Source organism: Arachis hypogaea, chromosome 13 (genome assembly GCF_003086295.3).
Source record: "Arachis hypogaea cultivar Tifrunner chromosome 13, arahy.Tifrunner.gnm2.J5K5, whole genome shotgun sequence".
In the NCBI taxonomy this organism is placed as follows: Eukaryota; Viridiplantae; Streptophyta; class Magnoliopsida; order Fabales; family Fabaceae; genus Arachis; species Arachis hypogaea.
The window spans coordinates 22,754,286-22,770,413 of record NC_092048.1 but is presented as its reverse complement, the minus strand read 5'-3'; the positions used below and the strand labels follow the sequence as shown (position 1 = coordinate 22,770,413).

General features: G+C 32.8%; 2 protein-coding genes across 2 annotated transcripts; one reads left to right on the top strand and one right to left on the bottom strand.

The window, feature by feature from the left end:
• The first annotated feature begins 1,544 nt into the window (after window positions 1–1,544).
• On the top strand, window positions 1,545–9,368 carry LOC112737682 (wax ester synthase/diacylglycerol acyltransferase 4). Its single transcript, XM_025787690.2, has 5 exons — window positions 1,545–1,797; window positions 2,186–2,761; window positions 3,084–3,440; window positions 3,639–3,776; window positions 8,982–9,368. Exons 1-5 carry the CDS (start codon window positions 1,618–1,620, stop codon window positions 9,138–9,140), a joined length of 1,410 nt encoding a protein of 469 aa, XP_025643475.1. The 5' UTR covers window positions 1,545–1,617; the 3' UTR covers window positions 9,141–9,368.
• LOC112737683 (uncharacterized) lies at window positions 5,026–8,850 on the bottom strand. Its single transcript, XM_025787691.3, has 8 exons — window positions 8,421–8,850; window positions 8,012–8,212; window positions 7,666–7,910; window positions 6,196–6,408; window positions 6,032–6,124; window positions 5,841–5,942; window positions 5,428–5,751; window positions 5,026–5,239 (listed from the first exon to the last, which is right to left on the bottom strand). The coding sequence occupies exons 1-8, from the start codon at window positions 8,848–8,850 to the stop codon at window positions 5,192–5,194; spliced, it is 1,656 nt and encodes a 551-aa protein (XP_025643476.2). The 3' UTR covers window positions 5,026–5,191.
• Window positions 9,369–16,128: the final 6,760 nt, after the last annotated feature.

The following is a 16,128-nucleotide window of genomic DNA, read 5'->3' as shown; positions in this document are numbered from 1 at the left end:
AGGGATGCCTTCCCGGAGATCGGTCGCAAGAGTGATCCTCGTCGGAGGGGGTCGGCTACCGCTTTCGAGAGGTCCATGTGCTCAGCCTACTCATGAAGCAACCCCCCTGTCATTTGCTGTTCGCGCCTTCTCCTAGCTCATCCTCCGGGTGGAGGAAAGCCTCCATCCTCAGCACGCGTCAGGTCCCTACAAATGGCACCATTCTTTGGTAGTTCGCTAAGTCGGTTGGTTGTGAGGTGTTAAGAGAGGGATCAGAACCTGAGTGCAAGTTCTGAAGCAGAGAGCTACGCCAGTGAATCGTTCGTTGGTCGGCGGGATGGAGCCATCTGCAAGGACACTCCAATGCTTAAGTTAGTGTTCGTACGATGAAGTGGCTAGGTTAAGGTAATGATGACGTACCTAGGAAGAAAGGTAGGTCCCTCTCCCTTATCCTTATTCGTTCGAGTGGGTCCTTCTTCTACTAAGGCCTAACCTTTCAAAAGTTTTTGCCAGCTGTTGAGATCTTCCTGAAGAAGATTGGGTCACATGAAAGATGTCTAGTCATACGAAAAGAACATGTGTCCGCTTGGTGGACCTTTGTTTCTTATTGGGTTAGGCCAGAACATATTTTATTAATCTTTATTGTATAAAATTTGTAAAATTATATATATTAATTATATGTTGTTTAGATTTGATTTATTTTGGTTAGTTTAGGATTAGATTTAAATTTTTAAAATAGACTTACTAAAATATTAGAATTAGGTTCAAATCTAATAAAATTCTGCTTGATTTATACAGAATTCTAAATATCCATGAATATAGCAGCAAAGTTGAATTAAGTTGAGTTAAATCAAGTGAAGTTCAAGTTTGACTTATAAAAATTAAATTTATTTCATTAATAATTAAGTCTAGTTATAAATTTTATGTTTAACTGACGTAAATTCAAGAGTTAACTTGAGTTCACAAACTACTTCAAAATATAAACATAAACATTTTGCACTCTTTTATCGTATACAATTCTGTTTGGTTCATTATATACTCATTCATGCATTTCTCCATTTAATTTACAAGAATAGATAAGAAATATGTTAACAAAATTATGGTTTATATTAAATAGTGTTTTCATGCACACTTCTAAGTTGGGAGTTCGAGTTTTACTCCTAACTTAAAAAAGCGATAGATTAAAATATAGATATGACATAAATATAGATATTTTACTTTTATATACTTAATAAATATGTATGTCAGATACATTATTAAAATATAAAATAAATAAATAGCTTAGCTCACGAGCTCATATTAATTGAGCTCATTTGATAATTAATATATGCATGCCATGTTCTTAAAAGCCACATATTTAGGACTACAGGAGTACAAAAATAATAGTGCCAAGCCTTACACGTGAATTTTTAAGGAAACACATAAATTGTTTTTATCTACGCTATAAAGCTACACACTCAAGAAGCTTCATTAGCCTTAAAAGTTTCACATCAAGATAGTTGATCAAAGTGGATAAGGGCAAGCATCATTAATTATATACAAGACAATTTATCTAGTCCTATAATAAGTTCCAGGTTTGCTTAAACAAAGTGGTACTCCAATATTAGTTTTGTAACACTTTTTAAATAGTGGAGTATCATGGAGAACTTAGAATTTTCAGAGCCAGTGAGTCCTAGTGGAAGATACTTCAACACCCCTTTGCTATGTGCATATGTTTTTGGGTTCTTGGAATCAGAAATTCCAATTGATGACTCTCAAACTATGTATTTGTTAAAAGATGTCTTTCTACCTATCAATCCACGCTTTTCCTCCATAATGGTCTTAACCTCGCTCTTTTTTCATTCGTGTTATTGATCGACTACTCTTTTTCTTTTTTCTTTTTTTGAGCTTTATCCTATTTGTTAATTTTTAATAAAACCTTTTTCGGTCGGCTTATTTATATGATTTGCGTTTAAATGTATTATTCAATAGTTATGTATTTCAAATTAATTTTAATGCACTAATAATATTATTATTTGATCATATATACTTATTATTTGTTTTTAAGACAATCAAGTTAATGGGTGATTATTGAGTCAAGGTGTCTATGCGAGGATAGATAATTAAATATTTTTATAAAATCATTGTTTATACATAGAACGAAATTGAATTATTTTTTTCCGTTTGTATTTATATTAATTATGTGTATGTATATACTTGAAATCAGGTGAGAGATGAAGATGGAGAAATGAGGTGGAAAAAAGTGGAGGTGAAGGCAGAGGAGCACATAAAAGTTCCCATATTCCCAAAAAATGAGACATCACAATTCTATGATGAATACTTTGATGAATATGTATCAAGAATATTAATGGAAAAAACCCCTCAAGATAAACCACTATGGGAAGTTCATGTGATCAAATACCCAACAACAAGTGCTAAAGGCACCTTAATATTCAAACTCCACCATGCTCTTGGAGATGGTTACACCCTTGTAGGTGCTCTACTCTCTTGCCTTCAAAGAGCTGATGACCCTTCTCTTCCCTTGACCTTTCCCTCGCGCCGGCCGAATGAGTCGGCCGTGCGCGCCAAAAAGGGATTCTTCAGGAGGATCCCTTTGGCCGTATTTTCGGTATTTAACTCTATCTCGGATTTTGGATGGAGTGTGGTGAAGAGCTCAATGGTGGAAGATGACAAGAGTCCTATAAGGAGTGGAGAGGAAGGTGTTGAGAATCAACCTTGTGTCTTAACAAACATATCATTCTCTTTGGATCATATTAAAAAGATAAAGTCCATGCTTGGTGTGGTAAGTTTATATAATGTGTTAAAGTTTATTTCAAGTTATTTCAGTCATATAATCTTAAAATTAAAATGATAATTAAGTTTTAAAACTTTTCACTCATTATTGGAGACATTAAAGAGTTTTTTTTTTTTTTTTTTTTTTTGATTAAAGAGTTTATTGTTAGCTCTATAAGATGGATGTTACTTACCCACAGGGTTATATTATTCATCAATATTAATAAATATATAAATTTATTGTTGTATTTATGTCTACTATTATACTTTTTTAAATTTATAGCTAATAATAATATGATTGTGTGTTCGTTTTGTTTGTTTGTAATTTGAAGACGCTGAACGATGTGATTACTGGGGCAATTTTCTATGGGCTTAGGCTATACATGGAAGAAATGAACAGCGAGAAGGGAAGAAGAACAAAGTCAACAGGATTGGTTTTGCTTAGTACTAGGAACATTGGAAGCTACCAATCAATTCAAGAAATGATGAAACCAAATTCAAGATCTCCATGGGGGAATCACATTGCTTTCTTGCACGTTTCAATCCCTAAGCTAACCCAATCAAGCCTTTCCAATCCCCTTGAATTTGTTTGGAAAGCACAGAAGATTATCAAGAGGAAGAGAAATTCTTTCACTGTTTTTCTCATTGAGTGGCTTCTTGATTTGGAGCTTAAACTAAGAGGACATGAGGTATAATAAATTTATCAAACATTTTAAATAATTTATATTTTTATTATTAAACTTGTTTTTATTCAATTTCTTTATATGTTAAAAAATAATAGTATAGAAAATATTTTAAGTGTTTTAGTGCTTCAGATGATCCATATAAATTTTTTTAGTGGCAAGACTATTGACACGTGACCCAATTCTATGTTGTTGTTGTTGTAGGCAGTTGCAAAACATATTTATGGGACACTAAAAAATGCAAGTGTGGTAATATCGAACTTGATTGGGCCAGTTGAACCTATGGCGTTGGCAAATCATCCTTGTAAAGGCTTGTACTTCACAATGACTGGTGGACCTGAGGTTATTACTATCATCTTTCTCTTCCTTTCTTCCTCTCCTTTTCTTTCATTCAATTTTGCCATAAATAATGTTTGGTTTGAACCTTTGAGTTTGCTGTCAATAATATACAACAATCGTATATAGAAATTTAATTTTGTATGCAGACAAAATTATTAAAATTTGATTTATATACTATTAACACTAATTCATCCATTTAATACGGAGAGTATAGTTAAGACTTAAACGAAAGTGACTCATTTTCTATTAGTTATGTGTTAAGCATTTGCTTTCCATTTTCTATGTGAAAAAATTTTATGGTTTTAAATCAACTGTTTTTTTAGTTAAAATACTTTTTATAAATGAATAGTGGACTAATTAACCTAGTTAAGAGTAGTAATAAAAAGGTTTTTTTGCAATTTAGAAATGAGTGTCAGAAAAATTATCTACAAAATTTTCACAAATAAAAAAGATTGACAAAGAATATAAGTATTTAGAAGAGATATAGTCTTTTTACAGAGTATATAGTAAGTACAAATTTTAAACCCTAAACCTTAAATTCTAAACTTTAATAAGTACGTTTTTATTTTATTGAATAAAATCTTTATTTTAAGTTATTATTTATTTTATAATAAATTTTATTTTATTGTACTGAGCTCCTTTAAAAAAAAAAAAAAGAGAAAACAACCTGGTTACACTACAACAAAACAGCGTAGCGGCGGCGGTTATTTTGGGAGGTTGCGGCGGTTATAACCGCCGCCAGAATTAGCTCCCGGCGGTGAGTAAAACGCGGTCAAGTCAACCGTCGGCATAGCAGCGGCGGCGGTTTTGAAGAACCGCTGGAATAACCGCCGCCAGTGTCACTCGATGAATCGCGGCGGTTTAAAACCGCCATTATGCACGTGAACCAGGCAAAGTAGGTGTATAGCGGCGGTTTAGCAACCGCCGCACAATTTGAAATTATAGTTACCGTTAGACATTTACGGCAGTTTGGAACCGCCGCTAAAATGTCGGCATTAATCTTTACCATGAATTTCGCGGCGGTTTAAACCGCCGCAAAAACGCCATAATTTTTGTTTTAAAATTAACCAACTTTATATATAAACTCCTTCCTAATGCTTCCATCGCAATTAAAAAAAAATACTACAACTATTATAATCTACAACTCAGTAAAATACAAAAATTGACCAAAATATGATTACCATTGCATTTCAAAATATAATATGTATTTAATAAGTCTTACATAATCATAAATCCATAACAATGAGTGTTTAACACCTATATTTACATATCAAAGTAAATTCAAATAACGCAATCCTAATATTAAATTAGAAAAGAATTCTGCTACTAATATTTAACTAAGCTAAAAGCCTAAAATAAAGAGCTACTTTGATAATAAAAGTCTTGAGTCACTTCAATCATAAAATTCTAGAGCTACTTCATGGAATAGTAGAAGATGGCCTTGTCTCTATTGGAGAGTATGCAACCTATGATTGAAAATAAATAAAATTATGTTAGAATAAAAAGAAAGACCATTGAATAATTTAAGTCTAACATGAAAAGGCATAAGCCATTTGCACAAATTAAGAAAATGAACAAGAATAACTAAATCATTATTTTACTAAATCATGCACAATGAAAGATTCAGGAAAAAAAATCCATATATAATATTTACCCCATTATTCGTAGCTGTAGGAAAGTCATGTGGCACTTTTCCACCCATACAATGATTAATGAAATATGTCACCTGAGCTTGTAATAAAGAAATTGTTGCTTTATTCTCTTGTAATTCTACTTCCATACAACGAACTTTAGCCATATCAAAGTCATGATTGCATGAAGAAGATACCCCTCCGAAACTATTAGAAGATTTCATGACTTGGGATGGACAAACACCAAATCCTACACCTCTAACACGACCCGGGTGTTCTTTTCCAAATAACTTGACATATGCATCATCAGTAGAACTCTCATTAGCTTGAAGCAAAGTTAATTGTTCCTATGATAAGAATTTGAGAAATGCATCATCATTAGAATAATCTCCATTCTCATTAACAAACAAAGTCAAAATAAAGTGAAAATACTTACACTTTTCTCTCTAGCCTCATCATTAACAAAAGATCCATCCTTCTTCTTATGACTAATTGGATACATTTCAGCTCTAGTAAAAACTCTCTTGTTAGCAGTTTCCTATCAATTCGATAAATGGAAATTCAATTTCAACGCATGTAAAAATTAAATAACATATCATTATCCTGATAAGGACTCAAATCACAAACCAACTCGTGTTTCTTCCTAGCAATCGTCTTGGATCCGAGTGTATGAGGAATTGTTTGTTTTTCTCGATTACTTGCATTTTTCTCACACATATCCTAAACATGCAAATTCAATTAGTAACTTGTCAATATAAAATGAAATATAGAATGTGTGTTCATACAATTACCTGAGTTTTGGACCTTAATCTATAATCAATAAAAGTTGCCCATTGCTCCAAGCTGACTCCAAATCCTTTTGGTAACGCTGCTATATTTTGCTCTCTAGTAAGATTCCACTTATAATTGTCATTAAACAATTTGCATCTATCATCTTTCCACTTCCTGCCGAGATTTTGTAGTATGTACTTTTTTTGCTGTCCATCATCAACTTTAAAGAATCTCTACATAGTATAATCATAAAAATAATTAACCTGAATAATTGTAACATAGACTTACATGTAAAATTATTAATAACTAAAACTGGAACATAATTCACAAAAATGTTCTCATCCTTATGCTATGCACAACATGTAATTTAAAACTAAAATAATAGCATAAAATGGCCATAAGAGGCATGCAGCATAAGAAAATAATTATGGCACCAAGGAATGCTGAGAAGTATAGACCAAAAATCAATCACCCATGTACAATACATATTTATAAGTGTGAGCTAGGTAATATTAGACCACTCAAAAAAAAATTAGCGCTTCTTTGATTTGCAATTTTATTTTCAGTTTTTAATTTTAGTTCTTCTTTTTCCCAAATTTTATAAATGAAAAATTAAAATTTAATTAGAAATGACAAATTAAAATTTAATTAGATAACAAATTACAAATGGACCTGCTTAATGCTAAACTAATATGGATAAACCTCATGTTCAAATATTTCCAATAAAGTCATTATCCAGAGTTTTTAATTAGAACCTTGGTAATCATAAAACTTGATACTAATCCCTGAAATGTTTAACAGCAACATAAATGACAAAAAAAAAATTAATATAGGAAAAAAATGTCAAAACGATAGGTTAGGTCATGTGATATTATATCCAGCCTTAATTAATTTTAACTCATTTACAGCTTCGTAGAGCATTTTACTTAATTACCTGATCTGAAATCCCACAAAAGACCAAAAAACTTTTAAAAATCTAAACAGGAATATTTTTTCCTATGAAGTCTAAACAAACTTTTAAATGTTAGTCAAAATAAAAGATACCGATTTAAATATAAATATTAGAACACCTCATTGGATGCACTAAAGTCTAACATTATGCATAAACAGTATAACTCTTTTTACTTTTATCTTTTACATAATTTTACATTTTTCCATATCTTATTTGCTCCTATTAGAGTGCACCAATGTCAATCAAACTTAAGAGGTTCTTTTTAGTTGTACACAGAATAATTAAACTTGTTTGAATATGTATATATTAAAATACTATTTTACTAATTAGAAAAAAAAAAGAAGAAAAAATACAGGATAAAGACATTGGTACAAACCTAACTAGTTTTAGATTAGGAGACATTTAGTGACTTGGCCAGCTATATTATTTTCATTAATAAATAACAGCTAAAATTGTCCTTGGATGACACAATACCAGAACATAAGAATGCATGTATTGAAGATAATTAAATTATTATTACGTAATTAAAAAAAAAAACCTGAATAATATCCCTATAAACTCCATTTTTGTATGGCTCTATTGGAACCAAAGGCCATTTCTCATAACTTATAGGAAAGTTCTTGAAATTCCCAGCAACAGCTCCCAAAAACAAGCCTAAAAGTCCACCAGATTCACCAATCGGTTGGCCATGCTCATTCCAATGCACTATAATTCTAGTCTCACGAGACAGCACCCACACATCTTTCAACCTTAAGTGACCTTCCTTAATCACTCCGCTTGCATCTATCAAATTATTCAAGTCGTATACCATAGATTATTATACTTCCTTCCTTGTAGAAATTTAAATATACAGTGCTATAATTGAACTAAATTTAATAACATACCTTCCAAATCAACTGTCCAGTACTTATTGGACTTTCTTCCTTGTACATCTAACTGAACATTTGGAACTTCTGAACCAGTAGATAAAGTAGGTTCAGGCTCTATAGATTCAGAGGACTCATTTTGATCAACGGGTGATGAATCATTAAACTCATGAGTAGATGTATTCTCACGTGAAGAAACAGTCTTTCTCTTAGTCATTTCTACAATGTATCAACAGATATTAAGATTAATATATCAATAACATAATGAAACTGAAATAATAGTACTTGATTTAATCAACTAACAACCAAAGAAACAAAAAACTACTATATCAAACTATCCTGTATATGTAATAAAACATAAAATTATGAAAGAAAACAATACATAACACTCTATGACTTGCAACTAAAGACTTACATTATTCTAAACTTTCTTCGTCTATAATTGATCTTGCTAATGGTATATGTGAAATGTTATCCGGAAAAAATTGTCCCAAATCTTGTGATGGATAACCCACATTGTCATAAATTATGTCTTCATCCTCATTGCCCATATCATATAAGTCTCTTGGCTTTACTTGAATTGGTATGCTCCAACCTTTTTCTTTCTCATCCTCCACGTAATAAACCATTTGAGCTTCGTTAGCCTTAATATATGGCTCATCATCCTCATGCTCACCGGTATGTATTAATCTACTAAAGTTGATAGAAGTAAAACCTAACTTATCTACTTTCATAGCCCTTGGGTTTGTGGTATTAGCCCATTCACATTTAAACAAGGTTACAAAGAATATACCATCATAATTAAGTTTAATGATGTCGACTAACTTTCCATAATAAGGAACTGCTCCAAACCTCATGTTAGTAATGACTAGATTTATTACAATGTAAAAGTTCAAAAGTGGGGGAAAAAAAAAAAAAAGGAAGAGAGTAAAAGAAAAAGTGTGGGTTTTGTTATGTTGTTGACATATTATCTCCTTTGTTATTACAGAGTATCAATATTGCAATTATGAGCTATACAAGAACATTAAGGGTTACCTTAAAAACACAGAAAGGCTTCATCGATGAAAAGTTGTTCAAATCATGCATGGTCAACGCTTTCGAAGCCATATCCAAAGCAGCAATGGAGATGCCTCGAAGCAAAGGTTAAACCTACCTACCAAGGAGGGAAAGCAAGCTAAGAAGCCTTAAATCATTTGGGACTTTTCTTTTATTAAGTATAATTGCAACAATCAAAAGATATCCAAATTAATGTTCAATTTCAATTGTGTCAGCTAATAGATGCGTTAAAACGTATTTTAATATTTTTTTATAGGACCTAAATATATTTTTTTATATGACACAATTATAAAATCAAATATAATTTAGTAGTTAAAAATTGGATGTATATTTTTATAAGCTAAATGTATCATATGTTTGATTTTATAGAATAAATGTGTATGATAAATAAAAAACGGCAGATACAAAAATGTATTCCCTAATTAAATATCAATTTTCCAATTCAAATACTTATATCATGAAGAGAAAAGGCGTTTAGAGAGATGAAAGAATTGAAAGATAAGGAATAAGGAAAAAGTGTATGTATTGTTCTTCTGGTCGTGCTCTATACTATTTTTGTGCACAATGCAATTGTAGTATGTTGTTCATTTCCTTCTTTGTTGATGTTGTTGGTACGGTGACTTGGTGTCTCTTTTTTTTTTTTTTTTAATTATGTACCATCAAAAGTAAACTGATTGGTTGGATCGAGTTAAGTAAAGCTCAAGTTTAATTCAGAAATATTGAATTGTTAGCTTGCTTTATTAACAATTTATTAGCATATTTGTAATGTAACACCCTCACTATCAGAAGTCACGCTTCCGGCTGCGCTACTCTGATTGCAAGAAGTATTACGACTACTTTACATTCTAAATATTAAAATAGGAGCCTATGACTCGACACTGTATCGCTGATTTACTTGAAAAACCAAAAATTAATACTTTATCTAAGAAAAATACAAACAGGCATAGATTCATATACAAGACTCCTTACATAGTAATTCAATATATTATACATATAAAACATACAATTCCTATCCCTCTTACAAACTTGTAATAACAAGAGGGAAGAAAATAATCTAATTAATACAACAGCATATAAACCAAACGCAGTATAACTCTTCTTAATACTTCTTCACCCGGTTCCTGAAAAGGTAAAGCTGTAGGGGGGTGAGAACCTAACCACACGGTCTCACCACGGAGTTTCAAAGTTGTCATAAGAAGATATTTAATAAGAAACTGTTTTCAAACTCAGTGATTATCATTGCCTTATGAATCTTTTAAAACCAATAGGAAATCGTTCAAAACCCTTTTCAAAGAAACAATGTTTAATCTTTCAGAAATCCGAAATCTTTCCTTACTTATAAGAAAATCTCAATCAGAAATCAACCACGCAATCAAACAACACAATCATTAATTCAGCATCCAAGTTCATTCTCAAATGTAGCACGCCAGGACAAACACAAGCAAGACAGACAAGGAAATCACAAGTAGATAGCAGTTACAGCAAATAGTTCAAGTAGCAGTTAAGAACAGTTTAGCAATTAGGCAAACCAAAACAAGTTCAAACCCAAGCAAAGCATACAAATGCATATGATGCATGCCTGTCCTATGGCTGATGAGGCTCATCTGTCGGTTATCCAGCCAACCCGACAAGTCTGAATTGTCCTTAGACTGTCCCCCGACGTGCATCCCCAAGAGTCTATGCATAGCTTTTTCTTAAATAATCAATATTGCTCAATGGAGTATCATTCCCGGGAATTTATATAGTGCCCGGTCACACTTACGTCGTAGGGTCAACAGAGTATCGAGTTTTCAACCTGGTACACGTGGTAGCAAGCCACGGCACTTAATCCAGGGAACCTCGTATCTCAGATATTTCAGATTCATAAGCCATATAAATAATTCATTCATCATTTATCAATATCTAAGCCATTCTCAATATCATCATCATTCGTCAATTCATATCCCATTTTCAAATTCATTCAAAAATCATATTTCAAATTAATCCTCATCATCCTTCTTTCTATTAATCAACAATCTCAATTCAAAACATAATTCTTTCTTTTCTAAATAAATCAATCTGAAACAAATAACGTTTAAGAACTAAATCTTTTTAAACAATTACTTCAAACAAAACTTCCAATTTTATAAAATTTCAACAACATCTCCTCTAAAACTCGGACTTTGCCACCCTTTTCGGGTCCCAACCAAACCAAACCAAACACCTGTTAATCATTCAAATCACTTCCAATAACAATTTTCACAACAACCACACTCAACACAGGGAAATTGCAAAATCCAGAATCCAATCAACCAATTCTATAAATTGCAATTTAAATCAACTTCTTTCAACAGCATTAATCAATAATTAAGAACTTTCAATTTTCTCAAACAGTTTCAAACCAAACCGCTCCTCAAACCCTGTTCGAACCATTACCAAAATAGTAAACTATTCTCAATAAGCAAACCGTTTCCAAATATCAAGTCCTTTCCAAATTTGTTTTAAAATCAAATTCCGATATCAAATCGGGTTCAATATCAAATCAAATTTCAATACTAAACCTTTCCTAAAATCGAATTATTTCCAAAATTAAACTAAATGTCATTATTAAATCTCTCCCATTAATTCAAGGAAAACCACTTTAACAACACCCGACAATTAATCAGAATTTTCAGCTTTCTCAATCGATCAATCTATTAATCAAACTAATAATCTCATTCATCCAAAACAACTCTATTCAACTCATAAGACTCAAGAAATCACCAAAAATGTATTTTACGCATTAATATCGATTTATAACAACCCTGTAATGTAAAATAGATTTAGGAAAAACCCCTACCTCGACAAGCCGAACTCAAAAGCTATAAAACGCGCAAAACATCTTTTTCTCTCAGCCTGCAGCAAAAGCAGCTCCATTTGATCTTTGCCGCGACATCGACAACGCTAAACACGACATACAATCGCTGTAATTCGACCCTATAGCAAAAACGCCACAGAAACCTCAGTAATGTATAATGGAAAAGCAATGAAAGAGGTTTTCAGATTAATATAGCTTACTGTACTCAGAGAAAAACCAAGGATCAGAGTAACCGCAGTTCCACAGCTTACTCCGGCAGCGTTTCTCGGCGGTCAGAGCAGCGGCAAGGCTTCCTCCTCCTCTGGTAGCGACTACAACCCCCTTCTCTCCCTCAATCGTGTTCTGTCTCATCACTCCTCTTCCTTTCGCGTACAGTGGCAGTAACATGGACCAAGGTTCGGTGGTGGAGGCAACCTCAATGGCGGTGAAATGCGGCGACTGTGGGAGCTCGGCGACGGTGGTAGGGCGCGGCGTAGGCGGCGACGGAGGTAGCTTCCTCTTCTTCCCGTCGCGGTTCCCTTCACAAATCCCCCTTTCAGCGACCGCGACGGCCTCCACAACGACTGGCTCAAGGAAACGGCGACATAGACAGTCTCAGATAACGATGATGGCCAGCACAATGACGGCGACCTCCCGCGGCAGTGGCGGCACAGCTGGCGGCGTGAATCCCTTCTTCCTCCTCGCGTCTCTCTCTCTGCCCGATCTCTCTCCTCTGCTCGTGCATGACCGCGGCTCGTGAACGAACCAGGGCTCCTCGTGTAGCAGCTCCTCGGAACCGTGGCGGCGGCGTGATAACAGCGCGGTGGCGGCGCGGTTCCTCCCTTCAGCTTAACGACGGCATGACGGCGACCCACACCCTACCGGCGACGCATCTCCCTTCTCGGATCTCTCCTCCATGTATGTGAGTGAGTTTTTTTTGTGTGTGTATGGTTGGGAAGGCAAAAGAGTGAGGAGAGGAGGGTTGGGGCTGCGCAGGTGAAGGGGAGGGAGAGGCGGTGAGGATAGAATTAGGGTTAAGGGCAATTTAGTCATTTTACTAAAATTAGGGGTAGTAGAGTAATTGAAAACCAATTTTAATTCAATAAAATTATTTTTAAAGAAAATATTATTTAATTATAAATTTACAAATTAATTTCAATGAAATATTCTAATTATTTGAATTAAATCACATAAATATTCTTGTCATTCCGTAACTACTAATTTTGTAATTTAAATATAGAAAATAATTCAATAATTATAAAATTAGATAAAATTTTAATTAATTATCAAACTTGATTTAATTTCTGATTTAATTAGCTTTAATTAAATAATTTCTGAAAATAAAATTTCTAATGATTTAGATGAATAGAAATTAATTCATAATAAGATTTATTTGAAAACTATAGGTCTTACAGTAAAGATTAGACTCAATTCACTACAAGATAAAAAATTGACTTAAATTTTGAAATTAATTTAAATAATATGAATATAATCTATAATTTTATATAAATAAATTATTATTTATATATTAAAAAATATTAAGATATATATTATCTACGTATATATCAATTATAATCTATATTTTTTATCAAAATTATATATAAAAATATTATTATAAAATTTTATATCAAAATATATAGATATGTTATTCACTTTTATTATAATAATTTAGTTAGATATATTATATTCTAATTATCACACATTTAACCTCCAATAAAATATTACCATTTAGATATGAAACACACACACACACATTTAACAAACATGAATATTATAATTGTTTTATTGTATTGAAAGTTAAAAAAATAAAAATCACAAATTATAATATATACATATAATTGAGCCAGGTTAAGAAATTAATAATTTGAGTTTATCTATGATTATCAAGTTCGATTTATTTAATATATGAGCTCAAATTTAACTTATAAACTCATGAATTTAATTTATAAAAGCTATTACTAAGTCAAATTCGAATTGACTTGCATGTTGATTTGACTCGTTTCAAACCCTAATTGTATGTGTGACAATAGGACATATATAATTTTTTTTTTGGTAGATTGAAAGGCCAAAAGTCCGAGACAAAGAAAATTACAAGGCTACATTGCGAGGCATAGAAGCCCCAAAAATATCATTGACAACTATGAAACTAAGTACGGGTGGAGATGAGTTCCAGTATCTAATCTCCAGTTTCTGTTTGAGGCTATATGGATAGTAAGCTAATCCACACATCTGTTCGCTTCTCGATAGATATGTGTGAATCGAATTTGTCAATCTCCATCAATAAGGGTTCTTATTGTATGGTAAAGCACTGAGTTTGAACCCGTCTTCTTCTTGTGACTCAAAATGCTCTCCATCACTGCTTTTGAATTGTACTCCACCCACACTTTTGTAAAATCTAGCGTCTTTGTCATCTCCAAGCCAATACACACTCCTTAGAGCTCAGCTATTAAGGTTGTGCAGAAGCCAATATTTTTAGAAAAATTTATTATCCACCGGCCGCCACTATTCCTAATCACTCCACCACATCCTACCTTACCTGGGTTGGTTTTTGCCGCTCCATCCGTATTCACTTTAACCCAACTATCAGGGGATCTTTCTCACTTAATATTTATGAGAGTGTGTTCCTTAGGGTTGGGTCCATTGCTATTCTGCCTAAAAATCTCCTAAATTTTCAAATCATCTTCCTGAATGATCGAGTGTGTCGCGCCGTTGGAGGTCTTCTATAAGGGTATTGGAGGATTTTCATGTTCCTCCAACCCCAGAGTTTGAAAGAAGCCACCATAAAAGTGTTAACCAACTCAACTTAAATCGAGCTTTTCCAATCAAAGTTTAAATTCCGTTGAATCCATTCCTGACCCTAGATGACCCTAGATGTTGTAAAATAAAGGCAAGCCATCTGGTTTCCTCCACACCTTCCTGGCTTTAATACAGCCTCTGAGAATATGAATTGTATCTTCGATCTGAGAACATGAATTGTATCTTCGGATAATAGCCTCAATTTTCATTTGCACTTTTTTTCCATTCCAAAAATGTTTTCGGTCCAAATGTTGCTTGCATTATGATTTCTCTTGTTTTGGGCCATCTAAATTCATTACACTTAACCTAATTCTTTAGACCAGAACCATAACGAAAACATTATTTCTTTAGACAAGACATAAGAGAGTGAAGTACATACACTTAGTTATTTGTTCTTCCAAGACCAGAAAAAAAGGCTTAGCACTTTATTTGGTTGACAAAGAAAAAATGATTAGCAGAAGAAAATTAATGAGTTTCTTTCTTTATATTTAGAAGTATATATAACAAAAAAAAAAAGTCTCAAAATAGGATATTAAAAAATGGGTTTAACGGCAGATTTTAGAAGGTTTTAAAAACTTACTGACTATTTTTTGTTATTGTTAAGAAAAGTTCCTAAACAAGATATATCACTTCTTAGTGTCTCTATGGTACAAGAAAAATATTTTTCTCACAACCAGCTTTGCTAATGGCTTAGCCTTTCGCAAACTGTCATCAAACAATACTCATTGAAATTATTTAGGTGTTTATAGCAACAGTTTTACAGTCATCGTCTGTGATAATATTGGAGTATTTTATGGACGTTCCAATCGTTTATAAGGGGCGATGAGATTTTTAAATAAAAAAGCTATTGTATATTTTTATTGCACTTTTTAATTTTTATATGGGGCTTTGAATTGTGTTGCACCGGGTTATGGGAACGGGAGTGCTGAACATGGATGTGGTGTCAGGTGTCTTGCAACTCGGACCGTGCGACACATAAGCAGCAACACAGAGGGTCCGACTTGTTGTAACGAAAATGGATGGTCCGTTTTGTTGCATGGTGGACACGCGGCATGCAAACGTAGCTCCTCAGATGGTGCCCCACAGACCAACTTGCTGGATGCAACAAAAACTCTCACCATCCGAGTTTTTACTTTGAGCCTTCACTTTTAACCTCTCAAAACTCCATTGTTGTTCTTCATTTCTCTGCTGTTGGTGGGTTTGCATGGTAGAGAAAATAGAAAAATACCAAAAAAAAAAAATAAAATTAAATATGTTGATCGCCCTGAACTTCATATTATGCACTATCTCAGTTTGCCAGATTATGTAAGTTTGTTTAAAATTTTTTTAATTTTTATAATTATAGTTATTATTGTTATAAATTTAGTTGTTATTATTATTGTTAGGATCTGAGTTTAGAAATATACATAGAATGGTTAGGACTAATTTTAATTTTTTTTTAAAATTTTTTCACTATTTTTGTATAAAA

Excerpts from the sequence above, each read along its gene's own strand:
- LOC112737683 (XM_025787691.3), bottom strand. The coding sequence starts at position 8,850 with ATGAGGTTTGGAGCAGTTCCTTATTATGGAAAGTTAGTCGACATCATT. Across the intron at positions 7,911-8,011 it reads CTGGACAGTTGATTTGGAAG|ATGCAAGCGGAGTGATTAAG; the intron begins GTATGTTATTAA and ends ATAATTTGATAG. Across the intron at positions 6,125-6,195 it reads GATTAAGGTCCAAAACTCAG|GATATGTGTGAGAAAAATGC; the intron begins GTAATTGTATGA and ends TTGCATGTTTAG.
- LOC112737682 (XM_025787690.2), top strand. The coding sequence starts at position 1,618 with ATGGAGAACTTAGAATTTTCAGAGCCAGTGAGTCCTAGTGGAAGATAC. Across the intron at positions 2,762-3,083 it reads TAAAGTCCATGCTTGGTGTG|ACGCTGAACGATGTGATTAC; the intron begins GTAAGTTTATAT and ends TGTAATTTGAAG. Across the intron at positions 3,441-3,638 it reads TTAAACTAAGAGGACATGAG|GCAGTTGCAAAACATATTTA; the intron begins GTATAATAAATT and ends TTGTTGTTGTAG.